The sequence below is a fragment of the Scleropages formosus genome, chromosome 5, assembly GCF_900964775.1.
Source record: "Scleropages formosus chromosome 5, fSclFor1.1, whole genome shotgun sequence".
NCBI lineage: Eukaryota > Metazoa > Chordata > Actinopteri > Osteoglossiformes > Osteoglossidae > Scleropages > Scleropages formosus.
Genome location: NC_041810.1, coordinates 17,998,312 through 18,023,643, shown reverse-complemented (window position 1 = coordinate 18,023,643; position 25,332 = coordinate 17,998,312). Strand labels below are relative to the sequence as shown.

At 47.2% G+C, this 25,332-nt stretch overlaps 1 protein-coding gene across 5 annotated transcripts; it reads left to right on the top strand.

The window, feature by feature from the left end:
• The first annotated feature begins 5 nt into the window (after positions 1-5).
• Positions 6-25,057, top strand: LOC108930907 (lysyl oxidase homolog 3B-like). 5 transcript variants are annotated; one of them, XM_029252271.1, is made up of 17 exons: positions 6-351; positions 2,271-2,591; positions 3,238-3,401; positions 5,978-6,192; positions 11,403-11,462; positions 12,711-12,767; positions 13,919-14,123; positions 14,272-14,452; positions 16,606-16,760; positions 17,734-17,904; positions 18,302-18,457; positions 19,043-19,202; positions 19,723-19,966; positions 21,179-21,294; positions 22,287-22,423; positions 23,452-23,563; positions 24,280-25,057. In XM_029252271.1, exons 2-17 carry the CDS (start codon positions 2,285-2,287, stop codon positions 24,351-24,353), a joined length of 2,514 nt encoding a protein of 837 aa, XP_029108104.1. In that variant the 5' UTR covers positions 6-351; positions 2,271-2,284; the 3' UTR covers positions 24,354-25,057. The 5 variants fall into 5 exon arrangements, with proteins under 5 accessions (XP_029108104.1, XP_029108101.1, XP_029108100.1 ...); XM_029252268.1 differs by lacking the exon at positions 17,734-17,904; XM_029252267.1 differs by lacking the exon at positions 18,302-18,457 and having other exon boundaries at positions 7-351.
• Positions 25,058-25,332: the final 275 nt, after the last annotated feature.

Genomic DNA, 25,332 nt, shown 5'->3' with positions numbered 1-25,332 from the left:
GAGGGCTGGAAGGCTGTACGGCGGGAGAGGAGGGGAGAGGACAGCAGAAGAACATAGGAGAACACAGGAGGAGGATACGGGACAAGATCATTGGAGAAGGAAAGCAAAAGAGCAGAGCGCAGGAGGAGTTTATGAGTAATAGGACTCGCGGAGGAGAACACTGGGTAAGATGATAGGGTAAGAAGATTGGAAAAAGAACCCTGGAGGAGAACATTGGTCGGAAGAGGACATAGGAGAACGCTGGAGAAGAACATTGGAAGAGGACATAGGAGGAGAAGAAGAGAGAAGAGCAGCGCGAGCCCCAGACAGCGCTCCCCCATTATTTCCTATTTATAGGGAGCGTCCATCCAGGTGAGAGCCGCACCTCCACAATCACGTCCACACACAGTGACCATCAGCGTGATCTAACCGTTTCAGACTGAAGCGCAAGACGTGTGTCTGACTCCGTTAGCTGTTTTCTCTGCTTTTGCTGAGAGGTGACGAGTGGCAGTCGGTCGGCTGCAGACAGTGTACTCTGCTTGTGTACCATGATTTATACTATCTGAAGAAGGACATCTAATTGGAAACATCCCTGGTGAGTCACAGTAAAACCGGCGTGTGGGTTCGCTGACCACTGACTGCTCAACCTGCACCGTGGGACCTCCTCTCTGCTCCTTTTTTTGTATTCATATTGTTTCCATTCAGCCATATGAAAAAAAAAAAAAAAAAACAAACTTAGTTGCAGAATGCAACATGAAAGCAACAGAAATGGAAACTGTAATAATCATTTTCAAATGTTTTTCATTTGTGGTTCTGTCATTTTATTGTATGTTATTCATCACATTCGTATTTATCATCATTTTAGGGCACAAAACCCTGACATCACTGCTGCTGCTAATAATAATAATAATAATAATAATAATAATAATAATAATGGGTGAGATGGCTTCACGGCAGGTAGCACTGGTACCTCACACCACATGGGCTGTGCGTTAAGACTCGGATTCTGCATGCACCATGTTTGTACTACGATGAAACGGTGTCCCATCCAGGGTGTATCCTTCCTCACACCCTATGCATGCAGGATAGGCTCTGCACCACCACAACCCTGCACTGGACCAGCAGTTACTGATGACGACTGAATAATGATAATGATAACATGTTTAGTATAAATCCAGCGCAGTTCACTGCAGACTTTAGCATAAATAAGCACCTGTGAATTTTGTGTAATTTATTGCCTTAGATATTCTTTACTGTTTTACTTTACTGAAGACACTTGTTTGAAGGTGACTCTTAAACCTCTTACTGGATTGTGTACCTTTAATGGTGATCAGTCTTCGCTCAAGTGGAATGATAGTGATTTTTATTACCCCAATGAAATGATTGCATTTGGTTACTTTCCATATTCTCGTTCCATCCCTTTTTCCACTGTGGGAGTTTCTGACCGTAACTTGCAATCAGTTTACCGTTATATTGGATTCACACAAAGCAGGTAAGGGCTTTGCTGCAGGTTTGCCTTTCAGGCTAAGAGCTCTACTGGAAAACGTGATTATTGTTCAATAGCAAAAAAAAAAAAAAAAAAAAATTGGGCTCAATAAGGACAAGGATTATTTGTGACTCCAGTACTGAGAATATTACATTTCCAGAAGACTAACAATGTACAAATTTTTGCTTAATTTTTAACGTTTGATCATTTTTACACCCTTGACAAACAGTGCCAGTTACTCTGTTCTACACCATTTTTCAGAGCGCTTGCACCGTACTTCTGTTTTTAGTGCTTTACTGAATTTCTAGGCATCACTCCTGCAGGAACCGGAAAGGCCCTTTCTAGTGCACGTACAGTCAAAATACACACAGCTTCGTCCAACTAAATGCTTTCCATTGTTTGCACGCATAGAAACCCTTCACATCAGATTAAAAGTTGTTGCTCTTGGAGGTCCTCCCTGCCAGTGATTTTCTTTTGTACACTACACCATATTATGTGTAGCTCGTGCTTTTCTTGAAAGATGCTTGCAATATTAAGCCACCTGTAGTAATTTACTTGTTTACGCAGCTGGGTAATTTTCACTGGAGCAATTCAGGGTACAGAAAGTGCCTTTGCTCAGGGGGCTACAGCAGGAGGTGGGATTCGAATCAGAGTCCCACGACAGCGGCTCTGAGCAGCCGGGTACCTGTTGATGCACTGATTTACCCATAATGGAAAGGAAGTGGATGATCTAGCTGGTCGGAGTCGGAGAACGTGCCGCTGAGAGATCTTGTTGCCGAGTGACATGGTGTGTCCTGTCTTACAGGTATTGTCCTGGAGATGAGGGCTTCGTCGTGGTGGCGGCGTCCCAGTGCCGGGACGGCCCTGCTCCTGGCCGTGTGGCTCAACCTCGGCGTGGGACAGAACCAGCCCTCCGCGCAACCAGGGGGCGACAAACTGAAGCTGCGACTGGCGGGATACCCCCGCAAGCACAACGAGGGCCGGGTGGAGGTCTTCTACAAGGGACAGTGGGGGACCATCTGCGACGATGACTTCACGCTGGCCAACGCTCACGTGCTCTGTCGCCAGCTGGGCTTTGTTTCCGCCACCGGCTGGACGCACAGCGCCAAGTACGGCAAGGGGACAGGTGAGCGGAATACTGAGAAGCGTGGGAAAGGTGAACCGTGTCGGTGGCGGTAAGAGCAATACCAGAAGGGTAGAATATTTTGGGTGTCCTTGACTTATCAGGGAATATGATGAGCCGTAACACTGCAAATTCTAGCAAGTGTAAGCTGGTATAAATGTAGATATGACAAAGTGTGGAATAGAATGAAAATACACACACACACACACACACACACACACACACACACAGACACAATGTCTACAACTGCTTGTCCTGAACCGGGTCGCGGTGAGCCCCCCCAAGCAGGGGTCGAACCCCAGACCCATCACACAGCAGGCCCTGGCCAAATCCGCTGACCCACTGTGCCCCCCTAGAATGATAATAATACTGTATAATTGATAAACATGTGTTGTCATATTGATTCACTAGCGCCCCCTCTAGGCTGTACCCTTCATTACACCCGGTGTTTCCCAGGATAGACTCTGGACCGCTTCAGTCCTGAACCGGAAAATGGTTATTCCAAATTCATAGATGTCTACATTTATGGAATTGCGGAATTAAAAAAGGGGGAGGAATACTGCGATGGGTTCGAAACAAGGTAGCAGGGTGTACAACGAAGGGACCTCGTGGGTATACGGTGTAAACTTCAGGTCTGTGCCCCGTGCAGGGCAGATCTGGCTGGATAATGTGCAGTGCAGCGGCAGCGAGAAGGGCGTCGAGTTCTGCGAGTCTCGCGGCTGGGGTAACAGCGACTGCACCCATGACGAGGACGCCGGCGTCGTCTGCAAGGACGAGAGGCTGCCTGGCTTCGTGGACTCCAATGTCATTGAGGTAACGAGGCTCCCGGTGCCGGCGTCACGGGTGGAAAATGGGGCCGTGACCCTAGACGTCGCTCGTGCGGGGTGCTGGAGGACTCTATAGAAGGTCCGAAGCAGTACGATCGATGCCGTTCGCCAGCCCTGCGAAGCAGTCCTGTTGGATCAGAGCCATTTGGTGGGAACCATAAACAGCAGCTGCAGAGGAATGTTTGTCTTACATACTTCTGGCATGACTGTCCATGAGGAATGAAAACAACGACCTGCCATCAGCACGGCTTCACCCATCATCCCTAATTCCAAATCTCAGCTGTCGGTGCGTGCGGTTAAAAAGGGACAACATTTAAGGCTCTTCGCTGTGGATTGAAATAATTTTAACAAGCCCCTCCTCAATATCTGAGACATCTGGTGAATATAGTAAGCATGGGTGGTGTGTGCATAATTTTATTATGAGGACTGTACGGGTTAAATTTTAATTTTCCTCGTAAGGCCCACTCTGCTTTTCTATTTCCAGTCATGACGAGTCTCTGAACACCTGAAAATCCAGAGCAGCCCGCTGAATGCTGCACATTGATGCTAACGCTTATCTGGCTTTCCCGTAGTTCTCAGCGGTTATGCAGCCAACATTTCTCACAGTGAAATTCACCTCTTTAGTTTTCCCATGCATGGACCTGGTGACAAATCAATAATTAGAGTGAGTCGAGTTGAAGTGAAATATTTGGCGAGTGTATCATTTTGCTTAATGACATCAAGGATGTATTTTCCATTTCAATCAGATTTTCATCTGATTTTCATCTTGTCGTCCAATCAGACTAAAGAGACGCACCGTGACTAAAAGTATTAAGATGCATTAACTGCATTAAATACATAAAAGATATTTAGTATAAATACTAGAGAAAGTAGACTGTAGATCAACAATGAAACCGTCACCAACCTTTAGGCGTAAAGCCTGAGAGAACAGACAGAACTCTTCACTGGGACCTCTGGATGCTGGGAGTGTCTCTGACGTGGGAAGGCTGGTGGGGGGCGGTGGGAGGTGGTGGGGGGTCTGAGCTGGTTAGCGGCTCTGATGTTCCTACTGCTGTCTCAGCTCTGCTTGGCCAGCAGACGTATCCACCCCCACCCACAGTGTCCTGAATGGAAGGGTTCATTCGAGGCGGCGAGCTGTGGACCGGTTGTCAGACGGCTCTAGGAAAAGTCATTTCAGCTGCTGGGTAAACAGTCTGGCGTTATGAATCGGGCTTCAGCTGGCTCCTGTTTGGTATGTCCACTGTGGCCGGGGGCCCCGCACCCGGGGCTCGAACACTCCCTGTACACACAGCCGAGCGCCCTGGACAGGAAGGGCTTATCTTCTCCTTTTGAGCTGACTCATGTGGGCTTAAGGATGCTCTCTGTGCTGCCTGCTTCACTCCGGGGTTAATGACAGTGCGTGCGACACCCTGAATGGCTTTTAATTTAATTCCTCGAGAATTATGAGAATTAAAGGAGGAGCTGCTTGAAAAATCTTATGGCTGTGCATAAATATATATCTATACATGGTGGCACAGCAGGTAGTGCAGGTGTCTCCCGGCACCTGGGCCACGCGATGGGACGCTGCTTTAGTCCCTCGCCCAGCCTGTGCGGAGTCTGCATGTTCTCCCCGTGTCTCTGTCGGTTTCCTCCATGTGCTCCTGCGTCCTCCCACAGTCCAAAGATGTGTGTTTCGAGTGGACTGGTGACTCTGAATTGCCCTGTGTGGTGTGTGTGTGTGTGTGTGGGTGTGTGTCACACTGCTCTGTGTAGATCACTCTGATTAAATCTGCTAGATTTTATGAACTAAAAAGCATAAAAAGAAGATTCTGATGTTATTAGTGAAGTGTACCCAACATTAACACTCACCTGAAGCCGCTTGTCCGGAGTACAGTTGCAGCGAGCCAGAGCCTAACCCCATGATGCGGGTTGGCGGACACACCCAGGATGGGGCACCTATCCGCAACTGGGCACCCCGGGTGGGACTCGAACCTCAGACCCACCAGAGAGTGGGACCTGGTCAAATCTGCTGCACCACCCCACCCCCCTCCAACACATTAAGCAATTTCAATTCCCTTTGATTCTCGAGTTCTCTTATAGCTAAAGATATAGATAAAATGTATGAAGTCGCCTTGTTGAAACATGTTTTAGATTTTAAAACAACTACATGGAGCATCAAACCCTTAAAGTAACCATCCGTACCACAATAATAGTGATACAGCAGCGGGCCGTGTAACGGGTCTGTTTTTGCCGTCAGACCTCCGGTGGTTTAATGGACCAGTGATGGTTTGTATGATGCTTTGGAGAAAGGAATCTGCTAAACATATAAGTGCAACTGTAGATGTACTTATAGCTCTATAATAAGTTCTTCATTATGGTAGCCATTAGTCGACGTCTTTCTTTGTGTCTGTTTTTCTTGCTTTATGCCTGTGTTAAAGCGCTCTGTGTCACTGCGTGAGAAGAGGGCTCTATAAAAATTAAAAATAAAATTAAAAAAAAAAAAAACTTACAGTTGTAACTTCACTCGATCGGAGCCTGATCAGGTTGAATCGCTTGCTCCTCACCGGTGCTCCCTCCTCTCAGATGCAAGTGGACGAGAACCACTTCCAGGAAGTGCGTCTGCGCCCGGTAGCCGACGGCGCCCCCAAAAGGATGCCCGTGACCGAGGGGGTCGTGGAGGTGAAGTTCAAAGATGGCTGGGCGCGAGTCTGCGGCCTGGGATGGGGCCCCAAAAATGCACGCGTCGTCTGCGGCATGATGGGCTTCCCCAGCGAGAGGAAGGCCAGGAACCTGCACAGGTGAGCGGGGATCTCCCACGCGGGGCATCTGCTGTGATCAGGGTTCCCGGGCATCTTCGCAGTTTGTTCGGAAAAAAGCGAGAAATCCGGCACCACCGTCCGCGCTGCGTCCGTAGGAGTCGCCCCTGCTGTTTTACTGCAGTTTCCTTTGTTTTTTACTTCTTATTATTCATTTTTTCCATTTCCGCCTTTTTTCTTAGACGTGACAGTTGTTGTTGGTTAGCTGTGGTCTCCAGCTGATAGCTGTTTTTCTGAGGCCTGGAAAATTGGAAATTAAAGTCGCATGCACACACACACACACACACACACACACACACACACACACACACTCTCTCTCGCCAGGTCAAGGCTTTTAGCGTGATCTCGTCCAGCATGTTTGCTGTTATAAATCTCACGTCAAGGATGGATTTATGGATCGCTGGGTACGCTTTTCCAGTAGGTCTCGTCTTCAGAAGTCGTACAGATTATTAAGCGGAGTCGGGTTTTACGTGCAAGTTGACACATCTCGCTAGCTGGAAGGAACTGGGAAGGGAAAAAATTCCGGTGCAGTGCCCTTAGCCGGTAAGTATATATACAGTACGACAGTGGGATCCAGTGTCTCTAGAGTAAGCGAGGGTCTCTACAGTAGCTCACACTAGATTGCGTTACGCTACGGCCCCACAAACTCCAGACGAGGGTTTGTTTGTGCGTTCGGTCAGCCGGGCAATTTTCCACTGATTACGTTTAACAATCTGCACAACGATTCCTCAATATTCCCATAATTAGTAGCGAACGGTCCAAGTGGCTTAAGTAAATTCAGTCACAATACTTCAGAGGCTGCGGGGCCCCAACCTTTCTGGTGTTTTGCTCTTGGAAACGCGGGGGGTTTTTGGCCGGGCTCTCGCACACCCCAAAGGCAGTCGATCCTCTGGCCGATGAGGTCACCCTTACGCTTTAATGGCTTTTGTCTTCTGCTCGATCCATCTGCAGAAAAAGACGGCGTTAAGAAAAAGTGTTACAAGAGCAAAGATGCCGTCATTTCTTTTTCTTGGCTTGTGAGAGTATGATAATTAAGATGATATTGGTTTCAGGTTATATATTTTAGAAGAATTGAAGGGCTGTTTCAAAGTCTTCAGGGTTGCAAGTGGAATGTTTGCATTAACCCTGTAAAAACAAAGCAGTTTCCAAATTTTTCGAGGACAAAATCAGACGTTTGTTCTTCTGTCGACCGTGTCTTTGAATGGCGCAAACAGCGCGGCTGCTTGTCTACGAATTCCGGAAGCTTCCTGTTGCAAGAGTTTTGTGTACAGGGTTGACTGATGTTCTTTTTTGCAAAAGGAAGATGCGGCAAAAGAAAAATCCTCCTGCTGATTTTTTGACTCTTTGTTATATGATAAAGGAGGTCGTGGTGGCGTGGCGGCGCGGTAGGTTTGGCTGGATCCCACTCTCTGGTGGGTTTGGGGTTCGAGTCTCACTTAGGGTGCCCTGTGATGGACTGGCGTCCCATCCTGGGTGTGTCCTCTCCCCCTCTGCCTTGTACCCTGTGTTGCCTAGTTAGGCTCCGGTTCACCCTAACCCTGCTTGGGTCAAGTGGTTTCGGTGTGTGTGTGTGTGTGTTGTATGATAAGGGTCATTGCCATTTATGAGTCTTTTCTATTAAGTTTTTCCCAAATCTTTCACAAAGTTTGCATCCGCCGCTGTAGGCAGCTACTGGTGTCGCAGTTATAATATTTATATTTATTATATTATTTATATTTATTATGATATTTATAGGTCAACCGGAGACCCGAGTACTATTCAAATATGTAATACCTTTTAAAAAATAAGCACTTGTCAAAGTGGCACCTATTGATGAAGAGTAACTCTGCATGTGGTTATTAAGTGCTGTGTCCCTTCTCCAGGTCTGGAAGCTCAGATATTTTCCATATGTGTTTCGTGGTCCAGAGCCAACAGAATGGAACTGAAATCATTATCCGAGTCTGAAAATTAGACTTTTTAAATACAGGCGAGGTGATCGCACACAGGTCTGCAGTAACCATTTGAAACAATATAGGGTTGATGTTACTAACAGTGACCACAGTAAATGACCTTACTCTATTCATGTAACAGATGAAGGGTTTAAGCATGTGATTATACCTTCAATTTCTGTTCAACATCATACATCATAAGGCAGAAGGACCTACTTCTTTCCAGCCTATGAAGTGTTTGTAAAATGCAGTAGTGGTGAAATTAATTACTGAAGCGAGAGAAAGGTGCTCCAGACAGCCTGCCTCTAAAAATACACAAGAAAAAATGAAATCACACACACACACACACACACACACACACACACACACATTTTCAGAACTGCTTGTCCCATACAGGGTCGCGGGGGAACCGGAGCCTACCCGGTAACACAGGGCGTAAGGCCGGAGGGGGAGGGGACACACCCAGGACGGGACGCCAGTCCGTCGCAAGGCACCCCAAGCGGGACTCGAACCCCAGACCCACCGGAGAGCAGGACCGTGGTCCAACCCACTGCGCCACCGCGCCCCAAAATGAAATCAAATTCTCTATTTAATTAACTGGCCAATTAGTTGGAAATTGTTCCCTGTCAGTGACAGTGAGTAGAGCTCTTCCTAACTCTTTAGTCTCTAAAAACCAAAAAAAACCAATGACCCTACAGTGGACTTGCGGCAGAATTGTCTAGTAAACCATACCAACTATCTAGGAACAAAGTTCAAGATCACCCAGTATAAGTGTATTAAATATACGCTGAACACCATAGAGTTAAAGAGGTAAAAATTTGCTGGAGGGGACACATTACCAAAGACTCCTGGCCGGGACAGTCCTGAAAGCATGGGGCTTGCGGTCACACAGGTACTCTTTACGCTGCTCCGCATGTGGCTGCGCAAACGCGTACACGGTGTAACCGTAAATTATAGACACACGATGGCCTCAGACTGGGCCGCTCTGCTCTCAGGCGCTGGCCCGCTCGTGAATTCCTTTCATAGCATCCCGGCAGATCGCTGACTCTGGGCCTGTTGGTTTTATTTAAGGGGGCGCCGGCTTCGCACTCTGCGCTCAGACTGACCGGGTCCGGTCGCTGCAGTCCGCAGCTGGAACGGGGTCGGAGGATCACACCAGCTGGTGAAGCGCAAGCACGGGGTGGCGGGGTGGCGTGACACGGCTTCCAAGAAAGGCAGAAACAGGCTCGAAGACTCCATCTATGCTGTAATGACCTCAGCCACGTTTTACGTGGTTGTTTATAATGGGGGTCCTCTTTAATAAGTGGAGTTTGGACGTGCGAGCAGAATGAGTTGCTGTGGTTTCGACTTCACTGCCGTGCGCTTGTTGTCGGCCTTCGTTCCTATCGAATCTCTCTGCAGGATCAGAGCGGTTTCGACGTCTCAGCTTGTACGTGTCACGCTGCAATTTTTAAAAGTGATTTTTAAAGGGAAATGTTACCAGTAACATATTAGCTGTCCCGCTGCCCGCTTTTCTAGTAGAGTCTCGAGATTAAATGAGGTCACCTCATGTGAAACAGATGGGCTTGGATCCTTCGCTCTCCTTCTGCGAAGAGTCAGAGTAGCTGCGGTGCTCCATAAATCCACGCAGATGAGTGGAATGGTGATACAGTGCATTCCCCCGCTTGTGTATTCCTCAGGATGGATTTGTGCCGGAGTGGGGTGCTGCCCAGACTCCCCCGCTCTGTCCTAATGAAGGGGACGGTGTCTCACATGAGGGACCGGCAACTCGTATTACATCTACAGCTTTCTTACCGCGTTCGATTGTTCAGGGATACGTGAATCGGTATGGTGGTCGTATCGGGAGATGAAATCATAAGGATGTTTGGAGGCTTTGTTAAGATTTTGAAAGTCTTCTCACAGATCAAGTATTTATTTATTTTTTTTTCCATCCATCCATCCATCCATCCATCCATCCAAGATCCAGGGTGTTACCCTCATCCCTTCAGCCTTTCGCCCAGGCTTGCTGTGACCCCACTCGGGACAAGTGGTTATTGACGATGGATGGATGGGTGTTGGCAGAGAAAGCAAATACAGATCACTAATGCAACACAAGGACAAACCGTGACTGTATTTAGCACGGTTGGCCATGGAGCACAAAGAAAGTCCAAAAAGGCAACTGCATCTTCCATGTTTCTTACGAGTTGTCCTACATGTCGAATGTTAACTTTTCTAACGGCAGCAAATGGGGCAGTTGTGTCAAGCGCACGCGTGTGGACGGAACTCCTCGTACGGACCATAGCAATAACACACGTTTCGTCGCCAGACGCGTAAGAATAGTCAACCTGCTGAGATGGTGACGGTTAAAAACTTCCCGAATTTGTGATTATTCAAAAACATCTTTGGTCCTGACCGGACCCTCCGATCTGAGGGAACGGTGTATATGTTTTTTGTGATACGATGGACGAAATATCAATATGAATAGCTGCGAGTGAATGTGCAGGGCACTGTGGGATCGTTGAGGGTACGATACTTACTTTTCGGGACACTGTTGCGTGTCTGCCAGCAATTTGTTCCTAGCCAGATCTCAGTTCTCTTTCACAGGGATCTTGAACGGCGGAGTCGCACCCCCCTTTGCCTGATGCTGTATTTTGTTGCCTTTATAAAACCAGATGGTTGGCAGCTGCTTACAAAAATTCCGTGCGCTGTGGAAGAGAGATGCATGAGGGCGCCAGAAAAATTCATTCGAAACAGTTCCGAGTGCACGATCAACACGTCACCAAGCGTAGGCATGCGTTGGCTTTGTGTTCCAACACCTCTTTGGTGTAGTATGATTTACACTTTTATGACGATCTTATTTATTTATTAAGCAGGCATTTATTTATTCAGGTGATAAAAGCTTCAGGTTCCCCCACAGTGTGTGAGTGAGAGAGAGAGAGAGAGTGTTCCCCTGATGCATGGATGAGTGACCCAGTGTAAGTAGTGTATCTAGCAGTGTAAGTCACCACGGTGAATAAGGTGTGTGGGCTGATAACACTACATAGAGTTCATTGGAAGTCGCTTTGGAGAAAAGCATCTGCTAAAAAAAAAGTAAATGTAAAAGTAACATTTTCATGTGACGTCTATAGCTGTAAATTGTGTCCATAAGATGGGTTTGCTAAGGGGCAATTTTCCAGGTAAAGAGGCGCCGAAAAAACCCAAAACACACTTAGCGGCTTGTGTGTGTTGGTGTGTTCTGCCAGTGCACAGCACACAGAGTGACAAGGTCTTGCTGCTTTCTTTCAGAACGATTAATAAGAGAGCTGCGAAGTCAAAAGCCCTGATTGCCAATTCACCCCATTCCAGGTACCTTCTGAGGGGGACAAGCGGTGATCCCTTTCCCCCTAGAAGACATGTGACTCTGATAATGTGTGCAGTGGTTCAGTTTGAGTTCCATGCATGTGGCAACCCTGCCTTTTTTGCTGCGGTGCTGACACATCCACTCACTTCCTCAGCTGTAGTAAATGTCCCGCGTTTACCTGGTAATTTCCCGATCTCTCTAATTCCGGCTTTGCGGGCACACTGCAATAAATAACCGGGGAGTGCTTTGCAAACGATCATAATTATCATGACCCCATGATGATTATGGAATAATCTAACAGAATGAGCCCACAAAGGAGAGGGGGGGGCTTTATGAATCTGCTCATGAAGCCACTTCAAGCCTGTTTGTGTAATATCGCACTAAAAAAAATGCTTTTATAAGGTATGTCTTTCAACATCTTCCTCTTACTTTTATGGCGTGATCTATAATGTTTGCAAACTCCTTGCAAACAAGTAACAGAGCATAATCGGATACAGCAGAACAAAATCGGTCTGCTGTATCGGCAGCACTAATAAAGGTCTGCGTGAGTCCGTCTGTCTGATTCCTTATTTAACTACATCACATTTATTTCCAACCGCTTCCGATTCAATGGGCAGTCCAACGGGAGGAACATCGGAGTCCCATTCGCTTGTTTTTTCATAAAGGATATTTTCAAAAATAAACTGTTATTAATTGAAGCTTCATCTTAATTAGACCCAGAAAAATACATCTGTTGACGTCCGCTGATACACTGACTTCATTTAGTACGAACTTTGCGGGTTCCACCGCCGGATCGCCCCGTTGAACCTGCCCAGTACTGCTTCAGATGGACTCTTTGTACTGAATTATCTTTATGGTTTTAAAAATATCTAGAAATTCAGTTCGGTCACTGTATTAATGTATTTAATCCCTCTTGGCATTTAATGCAACGATTTTGTTCTACACCTGTCAAAATACCAGGAAAAATATTACTGAAGGATCCAAAACAATTGCATTTCACTACATCCCAAATGCAGGATTCTTTTGCATTTTTTTGTAACTCGCTGGATTGAAATACTACCCTTGTAACTTATTTCTGTCTGCGTATGACATGGGTTATGTGAATGACTGCTGTATGATCTCTGCTGAGAAATGTTGTCTCTAACTTGCGCTCTGGGGGTGAGCTGGACGCAGCCGGATCCGGATGGAAAATGTGGCTTCTGCCTTGTTTATTTATGCTTGCGTGTTTATCCTGATGACTACTTACTTTGCAGGCAGAAACTAAATTCTAAATCTAAGTCTAAACCGAGCAACACAAAGATCCACAAAAGGTAACCAGAGAATGAGAGATGACTCATCGAATACCCCGCACCAGTGGGCCCTCTTCTCTTGACGGCTGGCACCTTTCCGCCTGCTCTTCTGCACCCTCTGCATTCTGACAGCTCCAGCCATGCTGACTTCGCGTCCGAGACGCTGAAAGACAAGGCAATCTTTGTCGAGAGCGTGTACTCATTGAGAGAATTGCTTCCTGCCTGCACTTCTTGCTGTGTCATTTTCATGGTGCGAGAATAGACCTGGGGGTGGCGTGGTGGCACAGCAGGTAGCACTGGTGCCTCACAGCTGCTGGACTGTGGACTTGAGTCTGGCTCGGCCTGCGTGGAGTTCGTGTGTTCCGCATGTTTCTTCTAGCTCCTCTGGATTTCTCCCATACCGGACAAGCAGTTATTGATAAGGGATGGATCGATCACGGACCTGAAGAGATGTTTGCCCTCCTCTGTCACCCTCGGGTCTCATTCTGAGCGCCACCCCTAACCGAGCAGGGCTGAAGCACCACGTCTGCCGGTGCCGCTATTACTTACAGCTGTGTTTCTCCAACATCATTTCTGTAGCTTGCGGTTTTCTTTAACCCAAGTTAGAAGCAGTCTTTGCGAGCGTCACATTTCTTTGCTTTTGGTTTTGTATTAACAATACTTTACAGAGGCAACTCTGTATTATTGGCTATTCTTAACAAGTAACAGAAGATGATGCTAGATTCGCCACTATCGCAGACAAACATTATCCGCACGCCTTTATTCTTTTCCGCGTCAGATTTTAGAAGCTGAAGCATTTTAAAAAGATTATGATTTGTCTTTTTCTCTAATTCGATCCTGCTAAAGCAAAATATTTCTACCGTGATGACGTGACTTCTTTCCATTTCACGTTTATGCGCGTTTTCAATATTTATGGTGGGAATTTTCCTTCGGGAAATGGGAATATGAACTTTTGAGGAATTCGGTGTTGAAAAATGTACCGTGATGTAATGCAGGGTTATCAGTGGTCATGGAGATTTTATTTATGTCATGTATACAGAATGAAATTAATGCATGATGTTGATGATGTCGAACATGTCTTAGAATGCGTTCCGGCCTAATACCTTCCATCTATAGTTGATGTTCAGAGAGAAATTCACTGAAATATATCCAACCTAATCCTCACACCCCAGTGCCGCTTCCAAGCTGGCGAGCAACATCCGAATCCATTCCGTGGCCTGCGCAGGGAATGAGGTGCACCTGTCTGTCTGCCCCATGGAGTTCACCAAGGGCAACGTCAGTGTCGCCTGTCCCGGGGGCGTTCCTGCCATGGTCAGCTGCCTTGCCGGGCCCCAGTTCTCCCACATCAATGGCAAGAAAAGGAAGATCAAGACACCGGTAAATGTGTCTGTTTGGATGTCAGAATGAAATGTTTGACATTTCTTCTGTTGCTCAACAGATTCTCCAGAATACTTAGCAAAACTGAAAAAGTAAGGAGGAACTATGAAGAACTGGTTGTGGGAATGTGTGAAAATTGTCCCCACAGTCCAAAGTGAGGCTGAAGGGGGGAGCCAAAACCGGAGAGGGACGTGTGGAGGTGCTGAGGAACAACCAGTGGGGGACGGTGTGTGACGACCGGTGGAACTTGCAAGCTGCTAATGTGGTGTGTCGGGAGCTGGGCTTTGGAAGTGCCAAGGAGGCCTTGACAGGAGCTCGCTTGGGCCAAGGTGAGTGCGTTTCCTCAAAAGATCAGTGTAATCATGGGTCACCATAGAGCCATAGCAAGACTGAGCTATCATGGATTCATGGAAAAAATGCTTCTTCCTGGGGTCTTAGTGAGAATGTGCAAATGAGACCATAGTAAGAAGATGTCTTCATGGAACAGTAAGGAGAGCGTGTCTTTGTGGGACCGTGATGAGTACAGACATCCCTCTACTTATCTAAATTTGACACCTAAATCTGGATTCCCGGCATACGCATTACTTACGGACGGCTCTTACTCAAAACATCTGAAATACGTTAAGCGCAAGTCAGCGTAGCCAGACAAGGCAGGAAGCTGCATCTTCCCAGTTCCTGCGTTTTGAGCCATGAACCCATCTCCTCTCGTTAGTGTAGTGCTTTTTTCGCATATTTTCTACATTTTTTCATTATTTACCATGCTTGGTGGTAGACGTGCTCTTGAAGAAAAACAAGAACCATCTCGCAAGCGTACAGCAATCGATTTGTAGATTTGGAAATTGAAAATACTAAGGAAGTGTGAAGGTGGACCAAGATTATCGTCTATAGCGCGGGAACCAGGTTTAGCCGTATTGACTATGAATACAATAGTGACGGATGCTGCACGTGAAAGGAACAGCTAGCATAAAACAATAACGGAAAAGCGTCAGGGTGTAATAACTGAGATGGAAAAATTATTAATCTTATTACATTGAATGGTGGGGGAGGAGGGGGAATCTGACACATATAACTTGTGACTTACTTAAAGAGTTGAAGAACGGTCTTTTTGCGTAAGTCGAGGGGTGTCTGTATATGTTCTCACGGGGTCGTGGGCACAATGTGCGAAGAGACCGTACCCTAAAATAGATCTTTAGAAGGCGGTAAAGCAGTGCCATTGTATGGGAGAGAACTGACCCCTCTGTCCTAGACAGGCTGAGGAATCACAGCAGTGGGTCCTTCCAGGTTCAGTCTACGACTGTATTTAATCAGCGTAGTTCATCCGGCGCACAGTGGTACCTCAGCGGTCTGGGTTATGTGAAAAACCTCTGTGGACCTTTGAGAAGAATTTCTTGTTCTTGGAAGGTGGAAGATTTCACACTGGTGGTCTAGAAGCCCTGGTGCCCTGGGCAAGGGATTCCCCGCAGGCTGGAAAATGCAAACAATGTGGAGACACAGTAGTGATGTTTCCTCTCCGTTGACAGTAGACTTACTGTACACTTTCTGGGATGGACGTTGTGCTTCCATTCGCTCTTGAACTGAATTATAAAAAGGGTCTGGGGTTCGAGTCCCACTTGGGGTGCCTTGCGACGGACTGGCGTCCCGTCCTGGGTGTGCCCCCTCCCCCTCCGGCCTTACGCCCTGTGTTACCGGGTAGGCTCCGGTTCCCCGTGACCCCGTATGGGACAAGCGGTTCTGAAAAACAAATATTTTTTAAAAAGTTAATTAATAATTTGTCTTATAAATGTCAACATAACACACTTCTTCCCATTTATCTGATGCTTTTGTCAAAAGCAACTTACAATGATTTACCCATTTATACAACTGGGTAATTTTACTGGAGCAATTTAGGGTAAGTACTTTGCTCAAGAGTACTACAGCTGGAGGTGGGATTCAAACCTACAACCTTTGGGTCTAAAGGCAGAAGTGCTAACCACTACACGACCAGCTACCCCTGCGCCTACTGCTCACCAAGTGCGGGGTCTTGGTGGTACAGAGCCTATCCCAGACACTTACGGCATGAAATAGGGTACACCTTGGAGAGGAAGTTGATCCACAGCAGGGCAATATCACACACTAAGGGCCAATTAGAGTGAACTGTCTTTGGACTGTGGCTGGAAACCAAAGCACGAGGAAGAAATCCATGTGAACATGGGGATAACATACAAACTCCCACAAACTGATCTGAACTCGAAACCCAATCCAAATCCGCCTGCCAGGACCCGTGAGTTGTCAGCACTACTCGCTGCGCCGGCGGGCCATCCACAAAAAACATAGCAAAAACACAGAATTCATTCCTGAATTCCAGGCGTGAAACGCAAAATCCATGGTGATTCCCTGAGGTGTCTTTCCTCTAGTAATGGACCCCTGTTGCATCTTACAGCTGTGCTGTACGGTACGACCTCTTCGCTCTACTGATGACACTGATGACCTTTGACATCTGCAGGGATTGGCCCCATTCACATGAGCGAAGTCCAGTGCACGGGTTGGGAGAAGTCTCTGTGGAACTGCCACTTCAAGAACATCACTCTGGGGGACTGCAAGCACTCTGAGGACGCCTCGGTCCGCTGCAACGTGCCCTACATGGCCTACGAGCAAACGGTTAGAGAACCGAGACCTTCCCTTTGACGGAATGCAAATTTCTCATATAAACGGCCAGTGAATTTTACGTCTGGATTTATGAGCTATGCCTATTCATAATATGTCAGATACACCAGAAATGCACTAGACAACTTGCTGGGGGTATAATACTAAAAATCTTAATTTCACAAAATGTGGGACCACACTCTGGGGCCATAGAGTGAAATGAAGCAGCAGTTTCAGAAGCAGGGGCTCCTTACGTTGTGTTAAGTGTGGAAAAAGGCATCTGCCTTTCTGAACACTAATCCGGCACAATTACCGTACACTAACTATACATTTTACACTGGTGAGCCAGCTATAATTAGCCTTTTAATGACTGCATGTTGCATTTCAGGGACCTAAAATTTTTCATTGAATTTAAGCATTAATTTTTACTCACAGTTATTAACTTAAACATGTACAAAGGCATACAGCAGTTATGGCAAAAATTGAGATTATTACTCCTGCTTTAACCCCTCGGCTTCCTGAGACCCTGCAAAAAAGGTTTAAAAATATATTTCTAGCACTTCTAGGATGTTTTCCAAGCACCCCCTTCAAACACGTGCTATCATCTGAAATCGTGGGACGTCCTCTATGTCACGCATTGTGACTCGGCACGTACGGTTTGGGAAATGCACTTCAGAACGTGCGTCCTCTAGAGCGGACAAAAATGAACGGCTGGGTCTCAGGAGCTGAAGCAAAAACTTTCCAAATATATTAAGTGGTTAACAGTCACTGTTGTCTTATAAATCGCCATAACTGGCTTTTGTACAGTGTGGCCAGCAGCAGAGCTCAGCGTTCCTGCAGGCCAAACGCACGCGCTGCCGTGCGCTCTCGCGGTTCCGAATGAGTTCGGCGCTTGGCTTTGGGTGACCGGCTGCGCTTCTCTTGAACCCTGAGCCGCAGGATTCGTGACGCTGCCAGTCCTCTGCTCTAACCCCCTTGCCCAGCGCAGATGCGTCTCACCGGGGGGCGGTCGCCCACGGAGGGCCGCGTGGAGGTGGCCGCAAAGACCGGGAACGGGACCTGGGTGTGGGGGCTGGTCTGCGGAGAGGGCTGGGGCACACGCGAGGCCACGGTGGTCTGCCGGCAGCTGGGCCTGGGCTACGCTAAGAGCGGCCTGCAAGTAGGTAGCCCCAGCCCCGATGCACACCGCACCGCGGCCGCCGGCACCCGAACACTTCGCCTAACACTTCTCGCCGCGCCCGCAGGCCAGAGGAAACACTCCTGGAGCCAATGAGGCTGCTGTGTTTTCTCCTTGGAGGGGATTTGTCTCAAAGCCGCTGAATCTCAGTGAGACAAACAAATCTCGGGCGCTAAGATTGAAGAACTTTGGCTGGGGGAAGTTCTTCTGCTTTAATACCCATCTGAGACGCCTGCAAGTTTCGGCAGGCGAAGCTTTCGAAATAGGTGACTAATAACTAGCTGGGGGTCTAGTTAATGGGAGCAAGTGAGGGAGGGGGACGTGGAGCAGGTCATGCGACGGAGCTCTCGCGCTAACGCCGGCTAGGGCCTCTCTGCAGATCCGGCTGGTTGGCGGACGCAGCACCCACGAGGGGCGGGTGGAGGTTAAGGTGGGGTCCAGGTGGGGCACTCTGTGCAGTGATGGATGGACCACGAGGGAGGCTATGGTGGCCTGTCGCCAGCTGGGCCGGGGCTACTCCCTTCATGCCATCACAGTGAGTAAGGACCTGAGAGGGAGCGGCGGGAGCGGCGGGTGCTGCGGAGCTCCGTGTCTCCCCTCCCCCGCACCTCCGCGGCGGGAAACGGCAGAACATCGGGAGTGCGGAGCTTCACGTAGCAACACACTTGCTGTACGGCAGCTCATGGCGGCAGCCGACAGAGCAGATTACTGAGGATCTCGTGTGGCACCGCTGTTCTTCGGTTAAACACGTTCTACACACTTTTTAAGAACTGTCTGTCTTCACATTTCTGCATCCATCATTGCCTCTTAGACGTGTTTTTATTTTCTGCGTCTGTTTGAAAATTTGCTGCATTTGCAGAATTGCACATCTTTCATGTTTAATTCCTAATCTATTATTTTCTGGATGTCATGCGTCAGGTATTACTCAAGTTTTTAACAGAATCTGCTCAGAATTTAAAATGAAGCAAATGCAATATATATATATAAAAAAATGATTAAAAACCTTAGAAATTTAGCTGCATACTAGAAGTTTGAAATCATTTACAGTAGTGGAAGAAGAACTCAAAATCATGATTTGATGACCTCCTCCCTGACTGATGTGTCTTTCGCTGTTGCCAAGGAAACGTGGTACTGGGAAACCAACAATGTGACGGACATGGTTCTGAGTGGGGTCAAGTGCACCGGGAACGAGATGTCGCTCAGCCACTGCCGACATCACGCCGTGGTTAACTGCCAGAAGGCCGGTTCCCGCTTCGCGGCGGGTGTCATCTGTTCAGACAGTAAGGGGTGGGAGTGGGGGTAGGGTCACAGTCACCTCACTGGCCTCGCTTTCCGGGGAATACGGCAAAGTGCCATCAGTCCTTCCCAAAACCTTAGTACTTTGCCAGTAGAATTGTTGTATTGCTGCTGCACATTTTGAGACCCAGGGTTGAACTTTACTTATACTACTCCAGCTGATGCTCTTGTCCTAAGCAACATGCAGCGTCAAAGTACTTACACCGTTGTACTAATTTACAGAGCTGGGTAACTTTTTTGTTTCACTGGAGTAACTTAGAGTAAGCACCTTGCTCAAGGGTACAGCAGCTGGAGAGGGGATTTGAACCTGGGACCTCTGAAGGCGGTGGAAGGCGGTGGCTCTAAAATATATGCCACCAACTGCTCTTATTTCTAAAAAAAAGAGCCTTTCTCAAGGATACTACAGGGGGCTTGAACCAGCAACCTTCAGTTTATAAGGCCATCTCCTTTAGAACTACGCTAACACACCTGTTTTTCCTGTGACCCCTCTCAACCGTTTCCCAGCGGCCTCAGACTTGGTTCTCAACGCCCCGCTGGTCGAGCAGACGGTCTACATCGAAGACCGGCCCCTGCACATGCTGTACTGCGCGGCCGAGGAGAACTGCCTGTCCAAGACGGCTGCCAAAGCCAACTGGCCGTACGGCCACCGGCGCCTGCTGCGCTTCTCCTCCGAGATCCACAACATCGGGCGCGCCGACTTCCGCCCCAAGGCCGGCCGCCACTCCTGGGTGTGGCACGAGTGCCATAGGTAAATACGGGGCCCCGCCATGGCTTGCCGGCATGCCCGTGTCTTGCTGTCCCGATCCGGAGGGTCCCGGTGTCATTCATCAGCATGGCGACGCGGGCCGTGACTCGCGTGGCTCCCTGCGCTTGTGGCCCGCGTCAGTCGGCCGCGTGGCCGCGCGTCGACGCCTGCGCTTCGTCTGCGCCGTTCGCCTCCCGTGGCTGTCTCGAACCGTCCCGCATGTCTCTGTTGTTTGTGCCGCTGTTCAGAGTCGGAGAGGTGCCATCAGTCGCGCCGCGGGGTTGTTGGGGTTTCGGTCTGCATGTGTTTCCACTGCAGCTCAGCTCACGGCACGCACGCCGCACCTTTACACCGCTCTCCTCCCCGCGAGCCTCCAAGATGTTTCAGATGACGGTCGTTTAGAAACCATCGTTTAGACCTGAATGAATGTACAAGTTAAGTAGTGGATCCGCAGTGCTGTTAAAAGACATGACCCTATTTCTTCACGCTTAGGAAGCTCTTCATCAAGTCCTGTAAAAGTACAGGGTTAAATGTTTTTCGCTCCAGCTGTTATATTTAGTGTTAAACTTTCTAGAATAACCTGAAACAGAAACCAGTTAAGAGAACGTGAAGAAGTTTCCGGAAGTGGCCAGGAGAACGCAGTCGTGCAGTAATTATTTATAAGAGTTCAGTTATAAATTGGTTCTAAATGAGTTTGTCAAGTCTATGTAAATATAATACTCTCAGGATTTAGATGTGGATATGGAGAAATGCTGAAGTCTCTTAGGTTTCACGATTCTCTTGAAATGGAAATGATATTAAAAACATATTAAAATGTTTTTGGTAAACATTAAAAAAGGAAAAACATAATTGTACGGGAAAAACAGTGACTGCTTTCAAAGAGGACCGGTAGCGTCTGAGGTCAGTGCTGGAATTTCACCGTGGGCCACCCAGCTGACGCTCGGGGTTTGGCGCTACGGCGACACGGCGTGTCAGCTGGGTTTTCGCGGGATACTTGGGGCTGTACGACAAGCCAAGGGGGGGCCCCGTGTTTGCTCCATGGGTTCGGACCTCATCCTGCGCGCGAAGTGTCCACTGCCTGTCTGTGGTTTCCACCCTCGGTCTGTTCTGCATGACGCGTAAAGTTACGGCTTCTCCCCCCTTTCTGGTGCCGGAAGCCCCGCTTGCACCGCGGTTTACCGTGTTGGCTTCACTGTGTTTGTGTTGCACCTTCAGGCATTACCATAGCATGGACATCTTCACGCATTACGACCTGCTGTCGGTCAACGGCACCAAGGTGGCAGACGGCCACAAGGCCAGCTTCTGCCTGGAGGACACCGAGTGCCAGGAAGGTATATGGGCCTGGGGTCAGGGGTGCGACACCGCAAAGGGACAATCCAGCACTCGTCTTTACTAAGTTACAACTTATTCTCTCCAAATAGCCATCAGGGTGTTCAGCCACGTTCTTTGTCATTTTTATCCTTTTAACTCTGACAAATATGTACATTTCTTTATTTAGGTGATGCCTTTCTTCCAAAGTGACTTACAATGTAGCTATGTAATGAACACATCAAATCAAATATAATATAAACTGAAATATATTATCATTTATACAGCAGGGTAATTTTTAACTGGAGCGAATTCAGGGTCGGTACCTTGATTAATAGCACAACTGTGGGAGGTGGGATTCGAACCTGCGAACTTCAGGTCCAGGGCAGCAGCAGCAGCACTAACCACATGCCAGCATTTACCCCCCTTTTCCAAAATGCTCGCTTACATTTATGCATTTAGCCGACACTTTTCTACAGGGCGACATGCAGTGGACAGTGACCAAACAGGAAAAAACAAAGAACATTTCAGAGACTTATATGAACACTTATAAACACATCTCCCTTTTTTAGAATAGATACTGAATAGGCTGAATCTCTCCTTCAATATTAATTCAGTATTATTAATGGGGCAACTGGTACTGTAGTTGTCAGAGCTGCTGCCTTTGGACCCAAAGGTCACAGGTTTGAATCTCACTTCTGAATGTAGTACCCTTGAGCAAGGTACTTACCCTAAATTGCTCCAGTAAAGTTACCCAGCTGTATAAATGGGTAAATAACCGTAAGTAGCTTAACATTGAAAGTTGCTTTGGAGAAAAGTGTCAGCTACGTGAAAAGGTACAATTTCGAAGAGCCTAGTTGAGGAACTTGGAGACGAAGCAATACCACGCAACAATGTCCCATGCAGCATCTTCTCGTTCTTCACCCGTTTCCTCTGTTTTGTGTGTAAAGACACCACGGTTCCGATGCTCACCCTCTCGATAACCGTGTGCGTTGCTGGTTTTACACGCCTGCAGGCATCTCAAAGCGCTACGAGTGTGCGAACTTCGGCGAGCAGGGTATTACAGTGGCCTGCTGGGACCTGTACCGCCACGACATCGACTGCCAGTGGATCGACATCACCGACGTTAAACCGGGAAACTACATACTGCAGGTAAAGGCTGGCAGCTCAAGTGTGAGGAGGCGAGGAGGGATCGTCTTTTAGGGCTCAAACAAAGGAACGATGGGTGTGTCGAGTGCTCGGCGTCTTGGTGGTCGGGGATCGCAAACTGGATAGTCGGACCCTTCTGTTGCATCCTTGAGCGTCAACTATTACCGCAAAATATCCAACTGAACAAAAGGGCGAAACGGGTGAAGCGATCAAGTAAGGCACTTAACAAAAATTGAAATGTGTCACATGAAAGTTGTAAGAAACGAGAGGTTATAAGGACGTACGGAAAGGATTGGTTCGTAATACTGTAGCTAGAGGATATTTTAAAGCGCTAGGAAAATAGTTAAGAGGGAGCCGGCTCTTTGCGTGCCAGTGCATTTGACTCTTTTTATTACCGGCGGTGCTCGACTTACGACGGGGTTCCGTTCTCGACAGCCTCGTCGTAACTCGATTTCACCGTAAATCACAAAACTCCCTCACGATGTACTATATAAACCATAAGGATATATAAACGATTAACATACATGAGTTTTAATAGGTATTAGTAATAGGGCTCTGTTCGATTTTTTTCACTAATTTCACACAATATTCGCACTAAAATAATACTAGTACAGAATATTAATATACATCCAGAAAATTCTATTTTCATGCTGAACTATTACTTTCACTTTCATTTCTAGATCTAGATTTTCTTTTGCGTTTTCTACACAACAAATACATTTTCGCTTGGTAGACTGTAAACAACGGTAATTTGAATGGAATCGCAAACTCAACGTTCTGTAAATGAACATCGATTTTATAACAGAAACGCAAACCCTGGCAGACACGCTGACTGAGTCCGTCAGAAATATGGCGTCTTGCGGCAGCGCGGTCAGTCAATATTATCGTATTAGGAGCGGTCGACAGTAGGCGTCACGACCAAAAGTCGGAACTCAAAAATAATAAAATAAGGTGGTAAGTCGAGGATGATCTGTACGGCACTGTTTCGGTGACCGGAACCGAATACTCTGTTTCCCTTTTGCTGTTTTCAGGTCATCATAAACCCTAACTACGAAGTGGCGGAGAGCGACTTCACCAACAACGCCATGAAGTGTAACTGCAAATACGACGGGCATCGCATTTGGCTGCACAAGTGTCACCTCGGTACGTCGCTCCAAACCACGAAAAAACGAGAACGGCTGAGCTGGTCTGAACGCGTGCGGTGCGCTTACCGCTCGCATCACGCACTTTGCTTTACCGTGTATTGCTTCAGCTGCGGATCGAGTGAGAAAGAGCTCGTTTTTTCAAAACAAACTTTTGACCTGCATATACAAGCAGGTTGCATAAGGTGAAGGTAGAGTGAACTCTACCCTTTGAAATAATTGACCAGATTTCGTAATTAACGTATCCAAGCGGTACGTCTTAGTAAAAGAAGACACGATCATGGTTATCCGCAGACCGAAAATATATACACAGGTGGTCCCCGACTTACGATGGGGTTATGTTCCGCGAAACCCATTGTAAGTCGAAAATATCGTAAGTCGAAAACGCATTTAATACACCCAATACACACCTCTGTGTGACACGCTGGGAGATGCGGGTCTCTGCCGCTGCCCAGCATCGCAAGAGAATATCGTACCCCATATCACTTGCCCGGGGGTGAAAAAAAAAAATCTAAATTCCAGGTACGGTTTCTACTGAATGTCTGTCGCCAGCTCACAATCGTAAAGTCGAAAAAAATCGTTAAGTCTGGGAGCGCCTATATTAAGGCTGTGTATAAAACTTCCGCTGTAAATCGCTGTCACAAGGGAAAGTGTTTCTCCCAGGTGCACCAAACCGCTGCCATGACTACATGTTCCGACTCCCTTCTCCCCTCCCAGGCGACGCATTCAGCGAAGAAGCCGAGAAGAGGTTTGAACAGTATCCCGGACAACTGAATAACCGAATTTCATAACTGAGCCGGGCTTCCAAAACAGGCGACAAAGGTCGCATGGGAGTCGCGGTGTAATTTCTCGGTTGGTGCTTCTTTCGTACATCCCAGCCATCGTGAACCGCTTGGTTCCAGTGAACAAAAGAACCAAGACAAACCCCAGCAAGCAGCTGAAATGAAAAAGGGATGAGTCCGATTACTTGTCACAGAATTGTGAGGTGCTCCACTCTTTTTTTTTATACTCTCGCTATCCTTTACCCTTCATCAGGAACAATGCAGCTTCTTCACAGCAAGTGCATGAGATGTAGGTAGTATTATGTTCGAATATCTAGTAACCTTTTATAAATGTCTCTCTTGGAATAATAAAAAAAACATGAAGCTCTGTGTAATTTCTAGCTGTGAACAAAGCTGTCTTTGGGATTTTTAAATTATTATTAAAGTGCAGCCTGTAGCTGAATAAGAATAAATATGAGTAAATTAGTTGTTGCAGTTTAAATCGCAGTTCGGTGTCTCCTAAACTGGCAAACACAATTGGGACCAAAAATATTTTTGAAACTCGATTTGTTCCTAAATCCAAATCCAAAGTCACTTTTCCCTCTCAGTGACTATAAATAAAAGCTACCTAATATCAACCATCCTTCCATTTATTCATGGGTGAGATTCTCTAACACCCTCAGATGAAGCTTCAGTTAATTTAAAAATACTCTTCAATTTGTCGTTCCGTTACACAGCGCAAAAAATGTTTCATTCTTAGTGATTTAAATTTTTGCATTGGTCATAAGGAGTTACGGTTTACTGCTTACAAAAATATCACTAGTTCTTCTGTCAGTTTTAGTTTGGTACTTTACAGCCATTATATGATTCTAGAAGACATTCTAGAAAGCATCAGATCCTAAAAGGTGCTGGAATATTCTATGCTTCGGACCTGGTGCCAAAATTTACTAAGATCTGCTCATTTCGAGAATGTATTTTTCTACAAACTAACATACAGTATGAACTTAAG